This window comes from Phaethon aethereus (genome assembly GCF_964289735.1).
Source record: "Phaethon aethereus genome assembly, chromosome: 1".
Lineage (NCBI taxonomy): Eukaryota > Metazoa > Chordata > Aves > Phaethontiformes > Phaethontidae > Phaethon > Phaethon aethereus.
This window is the reverse complement of record NC_138575.1, coordinates 126,501,796-126,526,879: the sequence shown is the minus strand read 5'-3', so window position 1 is coordinate 126,526,879 and position 25,084 is coordinate 126,501,796. Positions and strand designations below refer to the sequence as shown.

At 43.0% G+C, this 25,084-nt stretch overlaps 1 protein-coding gene across 1 annotated transcript in view; it reads left to right on the top strand.

The window, feature by feature from the left end:
• Positions 1-588: 588 nt before the first annotated feature.
• The window catches only part of LANCL3 (LanC like family member 3), a 33,964-nt gene continuing 9,468 nt past the window's right edge, over positions 589-25,084 (top strand). Inside the window, exon 1 of the mRNA XM_081997776.1 lies at positions 589-1,974. Within this exon, the coding sequence (XP_081853902.1) occupies positions 946-1,974 (1,029 nt within the window). The 5' untranslated portion in view covers positions 589-945. The remainder of the gene's footprint in view (positions 1,975-25,084) is intronic.

Genomic DNA, 25,084 nt, shown 5'->3' with positions numbered 1-25,084 from the left:
GTGCAGGCAGACAAGCACCTGCAATGGCAGGATTCCTTCGCATCAACGGTAGGACCTTGTCTGAGACACTTCCCATCCGAAAAGACTGCAGGAAAATACCAGCCCTTTTAATTTGAAAAAATAAGATCGAAAAGATGAAGCAAGCATCCCCAAAATGTGGAATAAATGGTATCAGAATTAAAAATAAACCTCCCAAATTTTCAATTAAAAGAGCATATAAGGACTGCATTTCTCTACAACCAACAGAGATTATGCTGGAAAACCCATAGCTACACCCTGAACCCTATCAACGGGACAACAGAAGCCAGCTTATGACAGAAGCCTCCAGCAAGTTGCTCCTTCCACCCTCCTTTGAGGGGGCCCTCAATTACGGAGGATGCATCTCCAGCGAAAGTACCAGAGACCACTAGGTGACTATAAGTCATGGGTCTTTGATGATAAATTCACTTATGCTGCACTGCTTCACATCGGTAACAACTGTGTGTTTGTATCACGTGAGAGTTGCTCTTAGTATCTTCTTCAAGATTTTCCTTTTTTGCTTTAACTAGGAAACCTGTTCAGCAGCCTAAATTTTCTGTTCCTCATAAGCTCTGCTTGGCTCATGCATGAAGGAAAGGGGCCAAAGATGGCCTTGTGCCATTGCTGGTCTGCTGGGGACTTGCTTAGCTTTCCGTGTAAATTGGCCTCCAGCTGCCCTCGTTTGGATTTGGCTACACCCTTCAGCTCTGGCGGCAGCAGCTCCCGAGGGGCTGTTCCGCAGCCCAGAGTATCTCAGCAGCCCTCTGGCCACCCTTCCCGCCGCTGGATTTCTCCTGCAGGCCCGGCACTCATCCCTGCGCCACATCTTCTGGCAGCAGTGGGGCAGGATGAAAGCCCCAATAAACCCCTTTTCCTCAGGGATCTGCGGACGGGTCAGGCGAAGGCAGGGCCTTCCATGGGGGAAGAATGAAGTGTCCGGCAGGACGAGCTGAGCTACCAGAACCAGGCCGGCCTCCCCCACGGCTCGGCCGAGAGCTCTGGAATCCCGGCTCAGCCACAGCCACCTCTTCGACAGTCCAGCGGCCGCTCAGGAAGCGCCCGCCGCGCGCAGGGGGGGAGGCGGCCGCGGGGCGCGGAGGGGGGCTGCTCCGCCCCGCGGTGGGGAGCGGGGGAGGCGGCGGCCGCCCTGTGGCTGACCCGGCGCCGGACCGGCCGGTCTCGCCCCCACCTGCGCTCTCCGTGGTTCGGCGGCGGCCGCCTCGCCCGCCGCCCCTCACGAGCACGGCCGCGCACCCGCCCCAACGGCCGGCGGGCGCCTGCAGGGGCGCCCCTTTCCCGCCTCTGCCGCTCCCTCCCGCCTCCTCGCCGCGCACCCGCCCCCTCCCCGGCAGCTCCCCGCTCGCTCCCTCCCGCCGCTCCCCGCTGCGCAGACCGCCGCGCTGTGCCGGCGGGGGCATGGAGAGCCAGCGCTGCTTCGCCAACCGCTTCGATGACTACCCGGGTAGCCCGGCGGCGGCGCCGGACAGGGAGGCGGCGGTACCGCTGGTGACGGCCACCATCGAGCGGATCCTGAAGGAGCTGCCGCCTCTCGGCGGCCCCCGCGGCTGCCAAGGCGGGCTGTACGGCGGCGTGGCCGGCGTGGCCTACATGCTGTACCACGTCGCGCAGTGCCCGCTCTTCGCGCCGTCGCGGGAGGCCTACCTGCGGGCCGCCCGCCGCGTCGTGGACGCCTGCCTGCGCTACCAGGAGGGCGGCGGCGAGGCCGACACCCGCGCCGCCTTCTTGTTGGGCGGCGCCGGGGTGTACGCGGTGGCGGCGCTGGTCTACCGCGCCCTGGGGCTGCCCGACTTCGCCCGGCCGCTGGGCAAGTTCCGGGAGCTGAGCGAGGTCTGCGCCCCACTCTCCTTCCTCGAGTGCGGCTCCGACGAGCTCTTCGTCGGCCGCGCCGGCTACCTGTGCGCCGCCCTGGTGCTGAAGCAGCGGCTGGGCATGGAGGTGAGAGCGGGGGCCGGCGGGTCCCCCCCGGGGGGGACCGGCCCCGCCGTCGGGGCCGGCAGCGGGCCCCCAGGGAGATGGCGGCGGCTGCCGAGGCAGGGCAGTGCCCTCGCCTCTGGTCCGCGGTAGGAGGGGGACGCACCAGAGCTGGGGCTCTCAACAAAAAAAAAGAAAAAAAGCGCCTTCTCCGGCACGTTGCGGGCGCGCTTCAGGAAGAGCCCCGGGGGGGACTTTCTGTAGTAGCTGTCTCTCCGCAGCGCTCCTCCTCGGTTTAGGGGAGGCATGGGTTGCAAGAGAGGGTGCGGGGCGCGGCCCCGCGGCTGGGGCAGAGCCGGGCGCTGCGAGCCGGGCACGCCGAGGGAGAGCATCAGCTCTTGGCTGCCAGGTGGGGAGTTATCTGGCGGGAGCAACCCCGGGCTTTTCAAAAATATTTCCGTAAAACGAAGGAAGAGTGTTAGGTAAAACAGAGCGAGGAACCTTATACCATTAAAGTGGTGCTATGCTGTAATTTGTAAGCAAGGAACCAGATATTCAGAGGCACTTTTGGTTCTGCTAACCATAGCGTGCAGAAGCTGGTACTCTTTTGGAAATCTGGCCATGTTATTTTGGTGCTTTTCATGAATGAGAGCTGTTTTTTTTTCTGGAAGCATGAGACACGATTTATGGTTCAGTGAGCTGTTGGTTTCAGTCGTCAGGACTTTACCCTAGGATATTGTCATTGTCAGTACTGAAATTCAGAGCTTCCACTGACTACAGCATAATAATGCCACTGATTCTGTTTGCTGTGGTGTTTGTTACTAAGTGGTCAGTGCAGTATCTGCACAGGCATTTGTTAGATTTTTGTTCCTGTCCTCTTGTCAGGTCCAATCTGTGTTTCCTCCGTTAATCACTGATTTGCAAGTTCATATGCTTCTGGCTTGCTTTCCTCCTGGGAGAGGAAGCAACTATTACAAGTAAATAAATGATGTAAAAACAAGTGGCTCTGCCCCATCCAATACCAGTCACTGCCATCAGAGTCCCAAGGAAATTCATTTAATGGAGGAGTTGGGAGACTCCAGAGTATCCAGAGAAGGCAAGAAGAATGTTAAGTCAGTTGAATGTTTTGATTGTCTTGAACAAAGATTTTGCAGGACTAAGCATTTAAAGTAGAATGCCATACACGCTGTTTCTTTGTACAGGATTCTGTCTGAAGAACCATAACCATAAAAATTACTATGTTATTCATAACCATGACATAGCTAAGCTTTTTATTCTGACAGCATTGTCTATGTGAGGACCGTTTTGTTGATGCATTACAATCCTATGTGCAGCAGTACCGGCCTGAGGGGATGGTTCCTCACAAAGGAATACACCATCCCGGTTAGTTCAGGTTGCACTGGGGGAATGTGTCTGGTACCCATGTCAGTGCTTATAATGGTGTTGTGACATACCAGCTGAATGAGGTAGCACCCTGGACTTTAGTGCTTCATTTAATTCTTTCATCAATCTGTCTTATGTCCTTGAGAGTAATTGCTGAACAGTTTGGAGAGTAGGTGCAATCACCTCTGACAGGCAGTGCAAAGAAGGGGAAAGCTCTTCTCTCTGTTTGCTTGTTTGCTGAAAAATTATGCTTTATGCAGCTGTAAAGAATTAAACATCCCCACAGATGAGCATGGGTAAGCACTTACTGTGGAATCCATTTAGCCGGTGGGTTAAGTACAATCATAAAGGGGTTTGTCAATGAAACACATTCTGTGTCCGCTTGCTGATGTTTTAATCAGTAAGCTAACATCCTGTCATAGTATTATTTATTGTCACCACATTGTAATTTTAAATGTATAGTGCAAGAAATAAATCAAAATAATCTAAACAGTTAACCATTACTAAAATCAACTTTAATTTTTAATTTTAACAAAAATTAAAACTCTTAATTAAAATATTTTTCTCCTTAATGAGGAAAATGATAATGATCTCTAATCTATGTGTACTCATGCTTGAACAAAATGTGGGTCCGTGGATAAATGTTCCCATCGTAGTACAGAATTATTTTAATTAGTACATTGCCAGACCGGACCCTGCATCTTTTTACCAAAGAAGAAAGAGGTGCCCAGAGAGAGTGCATATCATTTATTACCCAAGGTCAAACGGTAAACCAGGTACATCCCAGAATAGAAGCAATGTCTTGTGATTTGAACCACTGGAAAATGCTTCCTCCTGTAATTTGATTGTGCACAGTCTCACATGGCTCATTGCAGCATGTTTTCTTGTTTACCACATTCTTCTTTTTGAGGATGCTGTGCAAACATTTCCAGCACAAAGTGAAATCCATTCCTTACATTGAAATATGGCCACTGTTGCCTGTATGTTTTTTTTCTTCCTCTGAAGGAGTCAAATGGTGACCTATATACAAGAAATTGCTTGCCCTTGAAGAATGGCTTTTTGAGCAAATTTTACAATTTATGTTGTGGGTTTGGTGTTTGTTTTTTTTCTAGCCAGGGAAGGAAGGAGACTGTTTTATTTGAGTAAATGCCAATTTAGCTCAGCTGCTGTGCCTTGATGCTTTAGTTTCTTGCTAAAGAGTCTCGGTGTTCTAAAGCTTCACATGTTCTTCAGAAAGTTAATGGTCTGTCCTGAAGGATCCAGTTTGTTGAGTAACATTGACCTCATGTGAAGAAGGCATTTGCATTCATCTGGTTTTCAGAGTTTTAGGCTAATACTGCATTTTCCCTTGATGAATTAATTCAGTTTTTGCATGAGTAAGGATTACCTCAGCAGTCAAGGCTTAACAGGATCTGACTTTGATCATGTACTATACATTAGGAAAGATGTTTGTTTTTATCCTTTAAGTTCTGTTACGTTGTAGTCAGTGCTTCTCAGGCAAAGATAGGTAAAATATTGTTTTGGCGGAAACAATGTGTCATTTGTATAAGGTACATATAAATAAGGTGCATGCACTTTAGCTGTCCTTAATTGCTGTGTTTTCAGTGTTCATGGGAAATTTTGGTTTTGTTCTGTCTTCTTTGGGTACCTCTTTTTCTGATGCTTGTAGTGTTGATTCATTATTTGTTCTTGGGGAAATCTGTCAGTCCTGCTTTTAATTCTCTTCACTCAGTGTCTATTTGCTTGTGCAAACAGTAGTAGGACACCATTAAAATAGTGGTCCCAGCCTCCTATTCAGATGGTATTTTGTCCTCTCCTTGTTTTTTCTCAGTGCTGTTTCTGTCCCATTTCATGGTTGATGGAGCATGGTGTGTCTCGGCAGTCGCACTTCCTTCTGGCAATGTAACTGGCAGATGACGGAGGGAAGGGTGCAGAAGTTCAAGTGGCTTCTTGCATCACCATCTGCTAAGGTGTTACAGCCTTTTGGCACAGCTCAGGTTTTCTTCTAATAACTGACTTGAACCAATGGGCTTGAGTGACTAGCTCTGGGTTGCAGCAGAAAAGACAGCGGTGGATAGCAGTGTACCACGTAGGAGGCAGGGGAGCATTTTGCATGACTGCCTGATGCTGTGGTTTCATAAGAGAATGTAGTTGTGAAAGGCATAGGGGAGACGGTAGGAGACCCTTGCTTGCAGTTGCAGTGGTGACAAGCTGGACCAGTACACTCTGCCTGCAACACAGCCAAACCAGTTCCCTTGGGGGCTGAGCCACTGGGGCGAGTCTTGAGAGTCTGCAGAGACCTTGGGCTCTTTCATGCCATCCCATGGTTGAGCTCTTTCTGTCTCTGTGGCAGAGGGGCATCTCGATTTCCTTTTTCAACAAATGTGACATCATGATTTGGTGTGTGTTTCTGAGGGTGTTGTCCTGTCACAGAGAGGGCATAATTCTGATGTTATTCTGTTATGGGATGCCCAAAGTGGACAATGGTCCTTTCTAGCAGGACTCTGCTGAGTGTAGGGCCCTCCTAAAAACCATACTTACCCTGGCTGCTGTCAATCACCAGAGCCTCTTTCCTCTTGGACCTCACAGGATTGCAGATCAAGGTGACCAAATTCACCTGGCATGTGGTAAACAGAAATAGCACTGCTGTGCAATGTCTGGGATCTGGGTGCCAGAGCAAGGGAGGTGTGAGGCAGGACTGACTTTAAAAGGCAGCATGGGACCTGATAGGTCCAGCCAGTGGGTTTCATAATATCCTGGGAGAGAAGATATAAATGAATGAAATGGTTTTCTTTCAACTCCTCATATAACTTTAGATGATACTACTTGTTCCTCAGAGTCCTCCCTCCACCTAAGTGTTGAAAGACTGTTGTAGGTTACTTCACATTTTTTGTCTGGTTTTTTTCTATCTCAGAAAAATATTCAGAAAATGTGAGAGGCAGCAGTTTCCTGAATCCTGCCTGGAACAAGTTCATTTGCTGCTCTTTAAAGTGGGATGTAAATGTATTCATGCTGAACACCTTGTTTATGAAAGACACTTGACGGACTGATCTTAGAAAGGCAGGTCTGCAAAATACCCACCGAAGAGATGCACCTCCGAGTGCTGTAGCGCAGGGTCCCCATGTCAGACTTTTAATCTCACCTACGCCTGACAGGGGAAGGTTGTCCTTTGAGGTGTGATTTCATTCCTTCTCTATGCCCATTAAAGTCCTTTCTCTCTGTGGGAGAGTTTACCAGTTCATCTGAAACGTTGTGGTGTTTGAAATAACAAATATCATAATGCTAGCTGGAGCTGTAGTGACTTCATTATTTCACAGGCCACTACACAGCCAGGATGTTGGTTTTTTTGCCACAGAGGATTTAAATGAGATACCAGTAAAGATAAAAAGCTTTTGACCCTAGTCTGCTTCTTTTAAATATACATTCTTCTAGCCATGGTTTCTTAAACCACACACAGTGGCTAGATTTTGCATTAATTTGCTTAAATCGATGAATTTAAACCAGGAGTTGAAAATCGGAGTTTTCTAAAGTAAGCAGTGAAACAAAAGGAATTATTTACATCTGGATGTTTTTTAGAAAGCATTCTGAAATAGTTTGGGTCTGCATTTCAGAATTTCTCTGTTTCTTTTTGGTAGGGCAACACGAATCATTTTTTGTTTTAAACAGCCTTCAAATTCTGAGATGGGGATGCCTTGACAATGGCCGCCTGGATTCAGTTCAACACAGTGGACACTGAATATCCAGTTCTAGAAATAAAGTAGAAAATTGGGCATTGTAAATGTTGAATTTCAAGTGTGTTGTTTAACTGCCAGTAAAAAGCACTGTAGTACAGAGTTTTTGGTGTGGATCCTGCCAGGACTGGAGGTTTGATTGACACAAGTTTAGTAACATACATTATATATTCTGTTGCAGAAATATGGATTTCACAGCTTATAGCTTAAGAGTGGTATTAATCTGCCATCGTCTTCTAAAAAGATGGTTTTGTACAAAAGCAGTGTCAAATCTCTGTACTGCTTTGGGCTGTTGGAAGAATGTTTGCCTATGCAGCAGCATCTTTTTTTCTGAAAAAGCAGCCCAAGCAGTAACAATGATGTTATAATATCAGTTTTTAATAAAAAAAGAAATATATTTATCCAGAGGTATCTCTTGTAACCAAAATAGATCTTTACTTTCCCACCCTTCTTCTAACTCCTTTAAATTTCACATATTGAAAGTTAACTCTTAAACTTTGTCAGTTCAGTCATCTTCTTCATCAGCACCACGGCGAACTTCTACGTCACCGTTCGGAGTTTGTCTGTGCCGCTCCTTTGCCTGCGGGAAGCAGAGGTGTTGAACGCAAAGTGTGTTTGCCCTCTGCAGAGCAGAGCGTGCTGCCTCTGTGGGCTTCCTGACTTGAAGATGAGATCCCCAGAACAACCCGCAGGAATTGGAACAAGGGTGGTTTTATGGAAAAGGTGCTGAGCAGTTCTTTGGACCTCTGGAGAGTATCTGGTGATTGAATCTCTGTAAGCTTCTGGAGCTGTCGGAGCGTTTGAAGCGGAGAAGCAGGGGGTCTTTCCAGCAGAGAGGTGCAGGGCTTGGGTGGAAGCTACTGTTCTTCACAGCATTAATTATTTGCCATCAGTTTGGTGGCATAGTGCAGGAATTTTCTTAAATCGATTGCCTTAGGTTTTCAGATTTTTGTATGTTGTATTTTATACATATGCCAAAGGACTTTGTTACAATACTGTGTTTCTACAGATAGCTATATTTGACATTTATGTTTTCTTCCATGACAAGGGCTAATAGTGGTTTTTTTGGAATGGTTTTCATAAAGGACCAAAAGCCACAGTTAACTGTGTTAATTCACAGTTAACACTGGTTGACAGAAAGAGTGCATGTGTAGAACATGCATATATGGTGGAGTGTGTGAAGGCAGAGAAACAGGCAGGCATGGGAAAAAAAAAACATTTGACAGAGGCTGAATAGAGAGGAGAGAAAAAAAGTCAATAAAAAATGATAAAAAAGCAAATTAATAAGTTACCGGCAAAAATACAAAAATGGAAGGCTGCAGAGGGGTAGCAGATTTACTAATTTTGTCTGCTTGTTTTTTGTTTGTCACTCTTCTGTCGCTATATTTTCTTTGCATAGGCTCATACACTTATAAAAATAGCTGTCATCACATTCAGTGCTTGCAAATTCAGAGCACAACATTATGTCTTATATTTGATATTTTATTTCTCTAAGGAATAACTCAGATAACTACTTGATGTCTGGAAGCAAATATGGGCATTTTCATAAACATTGCTGTACTACTTCTGACACTGACATTTTCCTATTACATGCATATAATACTATAAATTGGTATTAAGTTACCTAAATGGTAATGCTGTTAGTAAACCTTACTTTGGTGCCAGGCTAAAGCAGCAGAAATGTGAAAGACTGAGCTGCTCCTGAGAGGAAGAAAAGAGCTCGAGGCTAACAACAGTTACCAGTGGAAGCATAACATTCTCAGCACATTACAAGACTGCAATGGAGGGATAAAACTGAGCCTTAAGTTTCTCTGTAGTCATTTAATACACATTGTTAGAACATTAGTCTTGTATGTACATCGTAGCCCAGCTATGCACCATAACTATCAGGGCCCAAATACAGAAACCGTCCTCTTCTTTCCTCTCTCCTCCATTAAATCAATAGACCCTACTTCTCTCTGATAATTCAGCCAGACAGTCTTAAAATCAACCACCACCCTATTGACAGGTTGTAAAGACTGCAGAGCAGTTTACTCAGCCAGTAAACTGCTGCCTTCAACCTTACCGACATCGGTAGAGGAGCTCTGTAGAGACCTGGGAGGCAATTAGAATGGGTAAGTCCCACGGTCCTGCTCTGCCTCTGGTGCGGGAGCAGCCCAGCACAGCGTGGTGTAAGGCATTTGCTATAAATGGGGGCTTTGTCAGCCAACTTCTCTATTCCATCCCCTTTTTAAAAAATCAGAATTCAATATATGCAGTCAGGTCACCATTTTTGATAAGACACTCTGCCAAAATGCCTCTTTGTCTGTGTCTGTCATGCACTTCTTTTGAACATTGAAAAGCATGAGATTAAGCACCGAGTGATGTTGCATAATGTGCCCACTCCATTACAACAAAGCTCAACGAAAATACCCTGTCAAAAACAATTATTTCTTACCTATGTTGTAGGATTATTTTCAAGTGATAGTTGGTGAGCTGATTAATTTTTCTAGGAGTAGCAAGCCAAAATAATTGAAATAGCTATGTCATTTCAGGCAAATATGATCAAGAAGTATCTTAATAGCAGTCCAAGCTGTTGCTGAGTCATTTGGTGTTTCTCAGCTTAGTATATCTTGATGTCTGAGAGCAGAACGATAAATCTATTTTTGTGGCAGATCAGCATTCCTGAATTCCTCATTTTAATGGCTTAATATCTTTTGTTGAAGAACAGTGGATCATGAGCGAGATGGAATGGATGTCAGATAGCACTGAATGACCCAGGGGAAAAAAACGTGGCAGATAAATGCACCTTCTATCTGTCCAAGGCATTTCCTTCTATCTGTCCAAGGCACTTAGTTATTTTGTGTGGCTCATCTTTTTCTTCACAGAATACTTCTGCTCCCTCATTGGTACAATGTTAACATAATTGAGGATTGTAAGTTAGGGGTGTGCTGGTCAAATTCAGATTTCAGTGTCAAGGCAATGGAAGCTGCTTTTTAAAGTGCATGAGCCTGGGGCTAGAAGCAGCGCAGGACAAAGCTCTGTGCTGGTGGGTCAGTGCAGGATTGGAAAATGGTGGGTATTGCATATTCGATGCTGTCAGTGTTCTGCAGTTTGTCTACTCAGTGCTGGTAACCAAATGACATCCCTACCAGAATCAAAGAACTGGTAGGGACCTTGAGAGGTAATTCAGGCTGCCATCGAGTCCCCATACAGGTGTACCTGTGCCTCTGTCGTCCCTGACAGCCTCTCTCTAACCTGCTGTTCATACCCCTGCCCTGTGATGGAGGGTCTGCAGTCTGCCTTGGCTCTCTGAGACACTGTTCTGTTGGCTTCCCTATTAGCAAGTCTAGCCTAAAGACTTATCTGAATCTTGGTGTAATTCAAGCCTGATGTTCCTTGTCCTGTCCATTGAGAAATAGTGAGAAATTCCATTCCTCTTTACAGAAGCTCTTCGTATATTTCAAGACTGTTACAATTTCTATGCTTAATCTTCTCTAAACAAATAATCCTAATCCTTCCAATCTTTCCATGTGTGTCATGTTTTCTGCACCTCTAGTTGTTCCCATTGTGTTCCGCCAGACTACCCCCAGCCTTTGCTGAAGAGTGCCAGAAGTTGGACACATGGTTCTGGCCCAGGCCATTCTAATTGAGCAGAGAGATAACTGTGTGTTTCTTCCAGGTCTTGTTTCTATTTATACAGCTCAGTAGGGTGTTTGTATGTCACACCAGGATGACAGTGACTCACATCCAGCTCGTGACCTGCTATTCTCCAGCAGTCTTTTAATGGGCTGCTGCTACGTGGACGGCTTAGGACATTCATTAGGAAAGGCCTTTGAAGTAGGTAGGGGTCATGTAAAGTCAGGGAATCATTGCACCACAGAAGCTGTGCTGGGACAGACAAAATGAGAAGCTTCTTTGGCTGGAAGAGCTTTGTTTCATTAATGCCAACTGGAGAATCTCCTTTCCTTTGTTCCATGAATAAAACTGGGAGTATGTTATTCTACGTTGTAATGCCAGATGTGCTATTATGTATTGAGGGGACATCTGTGAAGTGATAGGATTCTTTTGTGGAAGTATAGTTGGAACAATATATTTGAGAGGACCATAATAAGTCGATTATTTTGTTCACATTAGAAATCAAGGAATAAGTGAAATCTGAAGTGCCTGGAGGTTAAACTTAGGCTGTTCTTGTGGTTTACTTTTGTTGCTAATGTAAAGAGAAAGCTCAGTGTTGTCTCTATTCCTATTTCTGTCGTCTTCAGTGAGGGCCATTTTATATGTTCTTAGATTCACCAGCAGCACAAGTCTATGGAAATCTCTCCTTTTACTTTTATAAAAGTTTCTTATAGCTTAATCCAACATTACCAGATGTGCGTGTTTTGCTTACTGGAACTGTCGTAACAAAAGCAAAGATTGTCTTGTGGTAAAGTAATGCTAGAGGCAGGGCTTGGAAGTGTCACCCATGCCATAGATGTTCATAGGACTTCGAGCATGCCGCTTTCACTAAGGTTCTTCATCCTTTTGTAAAGCTAACTCCTGATCTCTAGATATTTCTACTTGCCATCTGTGAAATGGGTAATGTTATATTTAATTGTTTTAGTTTTCTAAGACTAAGCCAGTGATTAATTAGTCAAAATTACTCTTACAATAGCAGTGGACCCCAAGACACATATTCCACGTGTAGCTGTTTAAATTTGATCAGACATAAGTTGGTCAAATATGAACTGGGGGAAGATTCTTAGTAGCAGAACAGCAAAACAAACTTCTTCAGGCTCTTTAAATAAATATTGATTTGTTTGTTCTTGGTCTTGCAGAGCTGAATCAATCATGAGCTTTCTTATGCCAGGCTGCTGTTCTTGTACATACACATTTTTTATGATGCCAGCAAAAATACCTGGGAATAATGCTTATACAACTGCTACATATCCAGAAGACAAAATGTAGGTAGAGCTATAGTAGGAATCCATTTGTCCTATTTTGATTTTGTTCTCTAAGCACTGTGGGACTTCTAAGCTTATTTTGGTAAAACAAATATTGTGAGGTAAATTTTTTAAAAACCCCACAGATAAGCTGAGTCGAACTCAAAGCTGAATCTAAAGAACTCTAGAGGAGTAAAATCCACTCCATCTGGCTGAAGAGTGTGTCGACATACTCACATTTGGATTTGGCACAGTTGTAGAGTCACGGAACAGCCAAGGCTGGAAGGTACCTTTGGAGACCACCTAGTCCAGACCCCTGCTTAGAGCAGGGCTGGCAAGAGCAGGTTGCTCAGGGCCATGTCCACTTGGTTTTGAATATCTCCACTCCACGACCTCCCTGGGCAACTTGTTCCCATATTTGACTACCCTCACAGTAAAAAAGCATTGTCTTCATATTTAAGTATAATTTTCTGTCACTGGGCACTTCTGAGAAAACCCTGGCTCTGTCTTCTCTACTCCCTCCCATCAGATGTTTATACACGTTGATAAAATCTCCCCTGAGCCTTCTCTTCTCCAGGCTGAACAATCCCTGAGTTAGTACATGGAAGACAGTCGTGGAGAGCCAGAAAAATTAAATGTTACTCCCATAAATTGCAGTCATTCCTGCTCCATTTCCCTCTTTCCCCAAAAGCACGCCCACAGTGCTATTCCACCTCCTCTGACTTCTCCTAGTACCTTGCATGGGCAAAGGATTGTAGTTTTTTTCCGCTGCAGTTGCAAGCAGGGAAAAGCCTGAAGTCCAGAAGGGTCAAAAGGAGCCATTCAGCACCACGCTTTGTCACAGAGCCTTGAAGACTGGTTGCATCCCTCCTTGACTATCTTTACTGTATCAAGGCAGGGCAAGATCTTCCCCTAGTAGCAAAGTAGTAAGGTTGACAAAATAATTCCTGGTTCTTGCAGGTTATTGGGAAAGTTTTGGATCTGAAGAGCCTTAGTGTAAAGAATTAAAAAAAAAAAAAAAAGCACAGTCTTAGAGCGTACTGTAGCCCAAGGGCTTGCCTTGCGCCCTTGCAGCACTGAACATCTGTTAGTGAAAATGTCTGGATGATCTTAAGAGGTGGACCATGCCCCACAGTAAAAGGAAGATAAGAAGTACCCTAAAAGTACCTGTCCCTCTAAGCTGTGGAAAGATTATTTCCTAAGCCCCCATATTAACCAAACACCTCAGATTGGTGTTTGCCGCTGGAGGAGGGGAGTACCAGGTCCCACGTTCTGTGTGAGGAGCCAAGGATGCATCAGGGGAAAAAGGCAAAACCTTTTTCTGAAAGCTGAGTTATAGACCAGGGTTGATAAAACATATCTTCTGCAGATAGCCAGGATCATCCCTCAAGCATGGGGGCTGTGAGGGAGGTTCTTTTCTGTTGGTTTTTTATGGGATCTTTTTCAAGTTTTGCAAGACAGACATTGGAGGACTTCCGTGTCCTTCTGGACCCTTGAAGTGAAGCTGCTTTACTCCAAGGGCATCAGAATTTTAAGCACACAGAATAGGTAAAAAAGGTATCTGGCAAAGAATTTTTAAATTTAAAAGAATTTTAAGTATATGTAGTTTGACTTAACAAGCTTGACTTGGAAAACACATATTGTCATCCATAGGTCCAGAAATAGCTGGCCAGGCCCTCCTGTCTCACTTTGCACAAGTTCCTCCTGTAGGGCTGCAGAGAGCAGTCACGTAAAATGACAAATCCAGCAAAAGAGAAGCATGGCATTGAGTGCTTCCAGGGCAGCAACAACACAATGTAATCTGTAGCATGAGGTAATAGTAATTCCTGTTAGTTAATTATACAGCACTTTGAAATCTTCAAATGCAAGGTAATGGCTAAGTGCAGTGAATGTTTATTTATTATTGGTGGTAATGGTATGATTTGTCTCAGGGCTCTTACTCCTCTTCCTACTTTCTGTGTGAGGTTGAACTTGTTAGAGTAATCCGAACTGCACCTTCTGGCACAGCAGTCTCTTTTTCCAAAAGCATGCTTGATTCATACAGTCACAACTGAGAATAAGTTGTGCAAAGGGAAGATTGATTAACGCTTTCCTACTTTTATTATAGTACCAAATGGCAATCTTTTAACCAGGAGAAAAGTACAGATGGTGATCCCATTACTTACCCAGGCAAGCTACATTTTAAAGAGCACAATGTCCCACACTTCCTCAAATTAATCCCATAACTCTTACTCTGCCCTTGAAATGTGGCAGTATTGAATTATAAGTGGCTGTATCTGAAGTATGACTTGAATTGTATTTGGAGTTGTGGGTATATTTCCAGGCAATGCTAATGACGCTGTATGCCACTGGAAACTCTCTTGTTACTGTCTTGCTTCAGAACTGTCTTTGTCAATGTGCCTGGGAAGATCTAGGAGCCACGTACAGTTCATGAGGATTGTTACTACATCAGACTCCTACCATAGTCTCAGAGTAGGGTAGAATTCAGATGACTCAGAGGACTCTATCACCTTCGATCACATTACGTTGTCAGCATTATTCTTGTAGCTTAAGTTGGTATTTCATTCAGCGGCTTATTGGCATGGCACAAATTGCAGATCATCACACAAAGTAAAAGTGGCATGATGCCAGCATGGAGTTCTCTAGAATTACCTTTGCTTGAAAGCAATGCTGGTGCTACTTTAAAGTGACTACTTTATGTTTCTCTTAGCCTGTGAATGATGCTGGTTTGTTGTTTACCTCATTTAACTAATTTCGCAGGTAGCCACATTGTTCCTTAGCTGCAAATATTCTAGATGTCACATGCTTCATAAATACCTGCATAATAGAACGATATGTATAAGAATAATAAAGAAGTTTTGCAAGACAAACAAGATCACTTGTTGTAAATAACAGAATTATACAATTAGTGGCTGATGAAAGAGCACTAGCCAATACCCTGTTTGCATTTGAATAGGGCTTTTGATGCAGTCTCAAAGATAATCTTCCTTGAAAACTTAATTCATGCTGTCTTGGATGGGGACTTTGTAGATTTGGAATTGGCTGGAAGACCACAAGCAAAGATAATCGTAACTTCTAATAAAGGACTGATGCAGGCACCAGCCTTATTTATTATCTTCATTAATGATCCAGAAGAGGCAGCTCACTGGATAAGAATTGCTTTGGCTTTTAAACTGAGACAAGTGCCAAATACCATACACAGGCAGAGGGAAAGTATGAAAACAGCTCAAGAGATTAAAAAATGAGCTAAACCAAGGTTTATTTTTAGCAGTACAAGCACATGTGTCTGGGGAGAATTATCTATGATACTTACCCTCTATGCTAGGAAGAAACTGAGGTTCAAGTACGCTGAACATGACAGGCCCTGAGTTGCTCTTCTGTTGTCTTCATGTGTGCTGCATCATTGCTTGTACATCTGGATGTAACATGATAGCGCATTGGAGTTTTACGATTACTTTAATGTAAATTAACGTTACGTTTCTTTGCATTTTTTCTGCGTGGGAATGAAAAGTCATAACCAGTCCTGATAAAGGTTAATACAACATGGCATCCAGAAGGTCAGTGAAATTTTGGACTGCCTACACAGCTGTACCACCCAGCAGAGATATTACGGATTCACTGTCTATGATTCTTCAGGCTTTTCCATTGCCTAAAACACCCTCTGGATGCCAAGATCCAAAAGTTTTGTAGTCACAACTTTCCCCTGCTGGTGACTAGGGTTGGATATGCCTAGATGTCCAAGGCACCTAGTTTATGCTCCTGAAGTCTTCTGGGCATCTTTTGATAGGCATGCAAATGCTGAGAGTGCTGCGCTGTGGGGCACATAAGCCATACCAAAATTGATAAGCAGCAGCTGCATCACTCGCCATCCATAGAGCTCTGGTCCAGATTTATAGTGTACTCTTTTCCGTACGGTGTTTATGCAACTCCTTCTGGTTGCCTTCCCACAGTACTAGCAGTTTGCATTCCATCTCACCTGTGTAACTCACCTCTACCTCCTCCAAAGGAGGCTGTATAGCTGCAGCTGGGGAGCACATCCCACCAAGCTCCTCTCTCCCTGCTGCAGTCTCCCAGTTTGCTAGAAGTGCTCTTCTCACAGAGCCCCAGGAAGGGTCTGGCCTTCTGTGAAGTAAAAGTGAACGAAGCGTCATGTCTTCTCCCATTAGCAAGGGCAGAATGTGTTCACCTCTCATCACCGTTACAGGTTTTAAGACCAGACTGGGCTCTGAGCAAATTACAGTCCAAGTGAGGGTCATAGTCTCTTCTTTTTTATGTGCAATAACCTTGAGATTTCATCACCAACCTGGCAATTCAAATTCACATCCCTCCTCTTTCTGACACAGTGCAAGAATTTAAGCTGATGCCTCTAAGCCGAGTGTGCTGATAGCTAGAGCAGGTCTCTTTTATTACAGCTCTGATTGAAATTACTTATGTAAAATCCTCAAATGTTCTTCAGAGCAAGGCCTGCAGGGAAGTGCCCCAAACTCCAGGCTCCAAAGTCACTGTTTCTTGGTCAGCTGAAGCGTAAGCATGGAAAGAAACTGTTCCTGCTTGGCAGACACACACTAATTGCAGAGCAGCTCTGAGTAACAGTTTTCGAACTGGGTTATGTACAGCACAATATGGACTTTGTCCAAAAAGTTGAATGCTTCCACTTGCAGTGAGGCGCATAGTAGTATACAAACAAATTTTTCTTCTTCAGTATTTGTTTCTGATGCTCCATCCGATTTACTATCTTGTACCAGTACTAGATGACTCAAGAGTAACTGCACGAATGTCTGTGGAAGGTAATTTTGAAATGTGTTGTCGATAACACGCCTAGCCTGCATTTTTTAAGGACTGGCTTTATGCTCTGGAGCACAAGGGTTTACCTTTCTTCTAGAGCTCTTGGGCTGAGGTTTGGGAGTTGATTGTGTGACTTGGCCTTACAACATCTGTCAGGAATAAATGTTCGTACATTGAAATATTTGGTAAGTCGAAAGGTGAAAAAAGTTTATGTAAAGAACACAAGATCTGAAGAATTGTAAATTTAATTCAATCGGAGTGGTGGGGCATTTCTGGCAGTTAACCCAAAAATCTTTTTTAAAAATTCTCACCTTAATTATAGAGAGGTTCATTTGGTTTGTTAAAATTCCCCAGTGCAAGTGTGCTCAGATACATTTTGCAGAACTAAATTCCCTAGCTTACTTGAGTCTTGGGTGAGCAGAGACATTTTGTCTTTAAACTTGCTGCTTTTCACGATCAATCTTTTTGTTCTTATATTGCAAGAAAAAACAATTTTTTATGTTCTTTATCACATTAATTACCTCCTGTACAGAAAATAAATGTTGCATTCTTTTTAGCCTCGCTTCTTAGGATAATCTCTTACTTGTCCTTAAAATATCTGTTTCTGCTTTATTATTTTATTTTGATAAAGGGGGAACAAACCTGGAGAAATATCAGAAGAAATAACAAAGCAATGACTACAAAAGTAGCTTTTTAATAACTATTTCAGTATTATTCTTGTGTCCTAACACTTTTTGTTTGCCTTCTACAGTGCTGCAATACACTAAGCAGAGATTTTCACTGAGCTGTTCACAGCACTATGCAAATTGTCACATATAATTTAGGTCCTTCTCTTCCATGAGTGTAAGATTTTTGAGAAGGTCAAGGACTCCTCTAAGGTATTGAACTGTTATAACTGGGCACGTATTATATAGCCACTATCAGGGCATTCATTCCATGCATCCCTATGTAACATCTTAATACATAAACCCAAGCTTTTATTGCTTGTAAATTGGAAGAAAAAAACAAACATTGAAAGCATTGCAATTGGGAGCCTCTAACTGTCAGCAACTGTGTTCTCTTTCTTGAACCTTAATTTGACACAGATGAAGAAAATAATATTATTTTGTTTTTCTTTTCTTCTAGAGTTCATCTCTGCAAGTTTAGCACAGTGACAAGCTATGACTAGTTTTCCAAATGCTACTTTCTGTAGCAGAATTCATTAGCAATCAGCACATTTGGTTCTGATTTGGGAACAAAATAGCTGGGGTTTGGGTTTGGGTAGAAGAGCACAAAATGGATGCTTTGCATCAGTCTCTCCTCTCAGCCACTCTCCTCCCCCACCTTTTTTTTTTTCTTTCTGACACTTCTGCCATGAGGCTTTGAGGAGGCATGTCTGTTTTCTTATTTAGCTTGCTAAGCCTGTGAATGACATATGCTCACTTGTATAGAGGAGGGAGGTCTGAACACTTGTAAAACAAGCCTAAAGGCGCTAGGGGTAGACTGGGAATTGTCGCATGAGGAAGATAGGAGGACTGGATGATGATAAAAGCTGAGGAATTCAGTATCTTTAAGATGAAGAGGAAAAAACATAAGGCTGCTTAATAATGTATAGAATGAAGTCTCTGTCTTCCTGTGTTTCACATGTACCTGGCGTATTTTGTGAGTTGCAGCCACGTGAACAATGCTAAACAAAACTCTGAGGAAGTCAAAAAAAGGAGGAACAAATAAATTATGATACCCAGCAGCCCGCTTCATATGTAGAAGTAAATGGATGTGCAGTTGCTTACATTGTAATATTTGATTAGTTGAAAAATGATAAAATGTTTTTGACAGGTCTACTCCAGGCCCAAACCTATAGTCCTTACAGAAAAAATTTCCCACTGGAAATTTTACCTGTGTCCTACAATCACAGCTGCATCTGTGAACCATGACCTAGCATAACAGCTTGAAAGGCAAATGAATTCCTGTTAAACAGAATATTGAGCGAGATCAAATAGTTCTGTCCAGTACATTTTGATGCTGGATATATAAACTGCAATATTTCATTTATTGCTAGGTTTTTCCTCAAACAACATATTTGCAGTAGCAAAGCTTTACAGCAAGAGTGTAAAGCTCTGCCTCAACACAAAACATAAACCATTTTTTTTAATTCTAGCTGCAGGGGAGTGGTGACTCATACCTCGACTGAAATTTTTAATCCTCTTTCTCTTAGCTATGGAAGATGGTATATTGCCAAGCTCATCACAAGAAACAATCTCCTTGAGAATATTTGTTGACATGAAGCAAAATTCTTCTAGGAGTTCCAAGGAAAACTACTGCTTATAAATACAGCTTTATTCAATAGAAGCATAGAGTGTACACAGCCTTGAATTGAAGAAAAAATATGAAAAAAAACCAAATACTTTTATTGCATGTAAGTCATGCACTCCACATTGGTGTAAAGCAATGAAAAAGAATGCATCTGCTAGTCACTTCCCTCCAAATTGACTAAAATGTGAGTAGGATCAATCCCTGAAGAGTCAGATGTTTGCTTAGCTGTGTCTATTAGGTTTCTCTGCTCAGCTTCTGCAAGCAAGGTCAGCATTTTACTCTGTCAAGTACGTCATATTCTTGTAGTCTCAGTCTTCAAAGACTTCTGCCTCGGACAAAATTATTATCGGTCTCAACAGACTGTGAGCCAGCCCTGCGGTGTTATTGGCAAGACATTGAATAACAAGAATTTGCAAGAATAATTACATGGCATAGAAACCCTGGTTTATTGACCTTGTTACAAAGTGAATTATTGGTCTCCATTCCTTGGAGTCATGAAATTACTCCACTTTTATTATCTATGTTAGATATTACACCAACTGGTAAACCTTCCAGCATTTCTTACAGAATACTTGCCAGGAGTAACAACCTCCAAGTCAAGACTCATTCAGGTCAATGAGGACTTTGATATTAAAAGCCATATGAATGATCTAATAGGTGAAATGACTTTGACAAATTGAAAAAAATAAATACTGCAGGAGACTAAAAAAGCTCTTTTCCTTTTCTGTCACTCTGAGTGATTAAGATGAGGGTATTACTTAAGATTAATTGAACTATGAACGTCTGTAGAGATATTGTCAAGGAACTAGCAATCAATCTTTCTCTGTCCCCATCCTGTACTTTTTATTTATTGTATTAAGTAGTTGCTTTCAGTGTAATGTTTTAGTTTTATTCACCTTTTCTGGTGATCTCACGTGAGCAACATAATTACTATTGTTGAAACAAGTGAAGCTTTAATGCTATATACAGTTGCAGCATGAAAATGGTACTTACAATAAGCTGGCAACCGATAAGAGGTTTTGTGCCCGTACAGGTTCTGTGTAGTAATTTGGTCAGAGAGATACCTCAGCGAAGGGTGCAGTAGAAAAACATTTAGTCATCTGAATATGCTGTATGCAAACTGCTGACTGTTTTCTCCAGGCCAGTACCACACTGAATGTGGATGTAGATCATCCTCTTCAGACACAGCTAGTTAACATAGCCTATGGGGCCCAGGAACTCTTTCAGTCTTTTATCTCTCCCTCCCTCTCTCTTTACCCCCTTTAGCTCTCTCACAGGGCCAGTTACACCAACCTGTCTCTGTTTTGTGGCACCTTTTGCAATGAGGCACCCAGCTGGCCCTTCCCGGCACAGACAAGGAACATGAGAGCTAGCCAGCCGCCAAGCGCATAGCCTCTCCCAAAGGGATCCCTACAGCAGTAAGGTTTTAAGTCAGATGTATGAAGTGATACACAGTGCTCTTGACCCTGTGATGTTTTTAACCAAACATCAGTTTAAAGGAACTTTACAGGTATTATCAGTTTCCCATAGAAAAGTAGACTGAGTTTCTCAGAGCTTAGATGTTGGAGATGAACCAGAGATGTCCTCACTTCCTCTTACCCCTGCAACAGTGCTTTCCAGTGCTTGATTTCACTTCTGTATTTAGTGACATCTTCAGAATTAACTATGTCTTCGTGAACTTGGCAGCAGTACAATTCATAATCTTAAGAGGTCCCATTTCTCTTTGCACATTTATACTCCTCAGAAGTAAACAGATTACATTTTATTAGATCAGCACCCTGTCAGATGCTGAGTGCTCTCCTTCCCAGGTGAAGTAAAGGAATGAAGGAATGAAAGTGTTCAGTTCTTTCTGGAGACCTTCAGGACATCTTAAAATATGGTTTAACAGCTTTCTTCGGTTTCTAGATACAGTTGCCATTTTCATTCGTAGAACTCTAAGCCTAGGTCAACTTTCTTGTGAAAAAATATTAGTTTTTATTGACTGACTCAAGATCAAGTTCTGCCCATTTCGTGTTGACCTGCAGATGTGTACAAACACTAATAAATTAATTTTTCCAAGGAGCAGTCTGCCTAAGTTCCCAGTAGCAAGTGGTGGTGCACAATTAAACTGGATTTGCTTCATTTTTGAGTTCAGACTAAAAGCACTGCCATGGTTACTGTAATGTTCGGGGAGGTTCTGTCATCGATGTTACAGTTTTTATCTTTTGCAAAGGCTGTTTCATGAATCCTGTTTCCTGCTGCTCTGAAGCTGGAAGAATGGATGGTACTTCTTATGCCTCTGCATAGGTTGCATACATCAACCACTTCAAGCACTGTGGTAGCTTTTCTACAACAATAAATGTCTGTGGAACAGATAAAGGCATGGATTCCCTTCCAGTGAACCAGCAGACCTGCTGTTAAGGGGAAGTAAGCTGATCCAAAATACATGGGCAGAGCAGGTGTTCATGCTTACTAGTGTAAAAAATGGGATGGGATCCTGGGGCAGCACAGCTAGAACACACTGGTGCAGAGTGCAAGGTGTCCAGCTTGGAAGATGTTTATCATCATAACGCAGAATTGTCAGGGACACGCATCTGGAGTGCAGAAGGATAGATCTCCCATCAGGAAATGACAGCTCCATGCTGCAGTTTTGGCATAAGCTAACTGCAGGACTTGTGTACTGATGTACTTTCTGACTGAAACTAAACAGTCAAAGGATTTCCCACGGATGAAGAGGTTTTTACATGAATAATCTTGCTCCTACCTGTGTGGGGAGCATAGATGGAAGGAAGCAGTATCCGTGCAGCACTAATCTCTGACTCATTTGCAGCTGTCATAAACTGCTCCGATGTCTGGTGGAGGAGTGGTTGACATGCAGGAGATCCAAACAAGGATTTGGATTACAGAAATGTGATTATCGATACATCCACTTTGGCCAGTTCCCAGGGTCTGGGAATGAATTACGAATTTTGGCCATGCATTGTAAGGCTGGTGAATAATAATAAAGGATAAAAGAAGATTTTTACTCATTTGTTGAAAAAAGTTGGGGTAGAATTCTGCAATGTAGAAACAAGCCTCTCCAGGCAACACTGGGTTTGTTTCTCAGTTAATTTGCCAATTATATTTTTACTGGTTTTGAACAGTCTTTTCATCTTTTCATGCTCTTGAATTTAGGTGCAATTCTAGGGAGAGATGCTTGCAATTAAATTGTTGGTGCTCTGTGGTAACTCTAACCCTCCACTACGCAGAGGAGAAGATGCAGCTGGGGTTCTAACGCAGGAATACATCACGGGGTACCTCACTTCTGTGATGGGACTCGTCCTCCTGAGCAATTCCGTGCTGTCTTTGCTGTTGACCAGCACATAAGCTCTTCAACAGGCAGGCTGATACCTCCTTAGTCATGCTCGTTGTCTGAACTGCTCTGCTCTCAGACCTGTTCCTTGACATCCTTCCTGCTTCAGTTCTCCAGCAGCAGAGAGCAGGGGGGTTGTGCTTCCCTCCTTTCTTCAAGTGAAGAGGGTGACCTCTTGTTTCCTTCCCAAGACCTAGGAGAGCCACTGTATTAGAACTAGGTAGCTGTATCCAACCAGACCCTGGTGGCGGTCTGCATGAGAGTTGTTGGGGCCTGTCATTAACTGGCTGGGGGGAGATAGATAGGAAAGAGGAACAGAACATAACTGGAGAAACTCATGTTTTCCCTCTGTTCACTGACCCAGGGCAGGGGGAGCTTGAAGAAAGACCGATTGCTGTTTTTCCTTGAAACTCTCCGGTGTTTTAAGTTGAGACGCAGCGAATAGAGATGCTCATTGCATTTGACTGTGTAGCAGCACCAGCTGCTCCCGGGCAGCCTCCAAGCTACAGTAACAGTTGTGCTCCGTCTTTCTCTGCAACGCTACATTTGCAGCTGTGTCTGAAATTTTCGCCTTCTGAAGGACAGGTTTAGCAGCAGGATTTGACGGGTTCAGTGCTACACGGTCCTGGCAAGTGAGACCTGTGGAAATTTTGTACTCTGTTAGCAATAACACAAGCGCTGTATTGTCTTCTCTACCAGTAATCTGATTCATCAAGAATAAATGCAGTCTTCAGTTTCTGACAGGACTCATGATTAGTGACGGACAGGACAGACATTGCTGTTTCCTCGCTGCTGAGGCAAAGAGCAAGCCTCAAAAAACCCCAAATTTACATGTTAAAAACCAGCAATACTAATGGGATCTATAGTGGTCTGTTTTACTCAAGATTGCAGTCAAGTACCATTTTTCAATGAACTGACACAATCATATTAGTAGCTGTGCTGAGTCCACACACACTGTTGTGTAGTTGTGTTAATATGAGAAATTTGGGAAAATATGCTCTCTGGAAAGTACTATTCATGGTGCTGTTACAGCATGAAACAACTGCATTAGCAACAGTATCGGTGGTACTTCAGGAACTAATCCAATTTCTTGAACAAAGTTTTCAGGATATTTTAAAACAATTTTATTTTAAAAGAAGGGTTTACTTGACACTGCTCATCAGGAAAGCTGACAGCGGTGCACTTGGAGCCAGGCTTCCCACTGTGCTGCAGGAGAGGTACATCAATCAAACTGGAATAACACTAAGGGGAGGCAGACCCCTCTCTACCTGCCACTCTTCCACAGCTTCAGGTGTTAGCATCATCACCTGAAAGAAAAAAAAAACAGGCCATGACATTGCATGGAAAGGTCCCTGAACAATCCCAGCCCCTGTCTTTGTTAGAAAAAGGTCAAGCTTAAGGAGTGAACTTAAACATCACGCAGTGCAGTAAGGTATCATTAAATTGCCAAGTTGGCTCCAGCATCTTTCTGCTTGAGTCAGCTGTCCTGCTGAACACAGTCGTGTGTATTTTCTTTTAACAGCATTTTTGAGTATGTTAACTAATTCACAAGCTCCCTCTTCTGGGCTTCCAGCATAGGAAACTAATAGCAAAGCTTCTGTTAGGTTATTTGTAGACTGATCCATTTTCTTCAGCTTATTTTTGACACTTTCTACAGCATCAGAAAAAGTGTATGATCAAATTCATATAAATGGCTTTTTAGAAGTGTGATGGAGAAAGGTTTGATGTGTTAGATGCATATTAAAAAAATTTATATGCATAGAGGAAGGCTTTTTCCACAATAATGTAACTGTAGCTGTTACCTTCTAAAAGTAATGATGCATCTATAAAAAGATAAAGATACTTGGCATTCAGTAATGCTTTCTGTTACTTACATACAGGAAAGAGCTCTAAGAAAGTAAATGCAGATCTTTCAAAAGTATTAAAAGCTTACAGTTGTCAAATATACTCAACACTGTATGCAGTTTTATGTAGCAGTGATTTTCAAAAGGCAACTCATGAGCCAAGGGGCTTGTAGCAAGCATTCAGAGGAATGATGAAGTGCTAATGTTACTATAATCAGAAGCAAAGAAGAGCTAGTCCTGCCTCTTTCTGCCTAATCCTCAAGGTCAAGGTTTCTGTCTACAGTTTTTTGAAACACATATCTAGAGCCTAGCATTGTCATAACCAATATATAATGAAACCTTAGTAGATTAAAAGGAGTTGTAAAATGATTTACTTCAAACTAAACAATCTCAGACTGAGAAAGACTGCTAACAACAAAAAAGGACAGTGCTCTGTGATTGCTGTAGACGTAGCACTTCCTTGCTGACTTTTAACAGGGATTTACTGAATAAAGTACCTGCCTTAAATAATTCACAAATTTGTGGAGTGCTTTAATGGGAGACGGCATATTGTCTGCAGTGGCACAAGAGAAAAATGGAGAGACTTTAGAAACAATCCCAGTGGCTTTTTCAATTATAAGTAGGGCTCCTAGGCACAGACAGCAGTACAAATACTAAGTATTATAGTGCTGCTTAAGTGTTGTGCTTAAAGTAAAAGCTTTGTGGGAATGCAGCCGTCACCATTGTGAGTGGAACAGATTTAACAGCACACAGCATCACTGGACAATGATTTAAAACTGAAAATAAAGAACTCCACTGACCAATTGGTAATGGAAATTGCAGGGGAAAAGTGGAATGCATGTATTCCAAACTTCAGTCTAGTGAAGA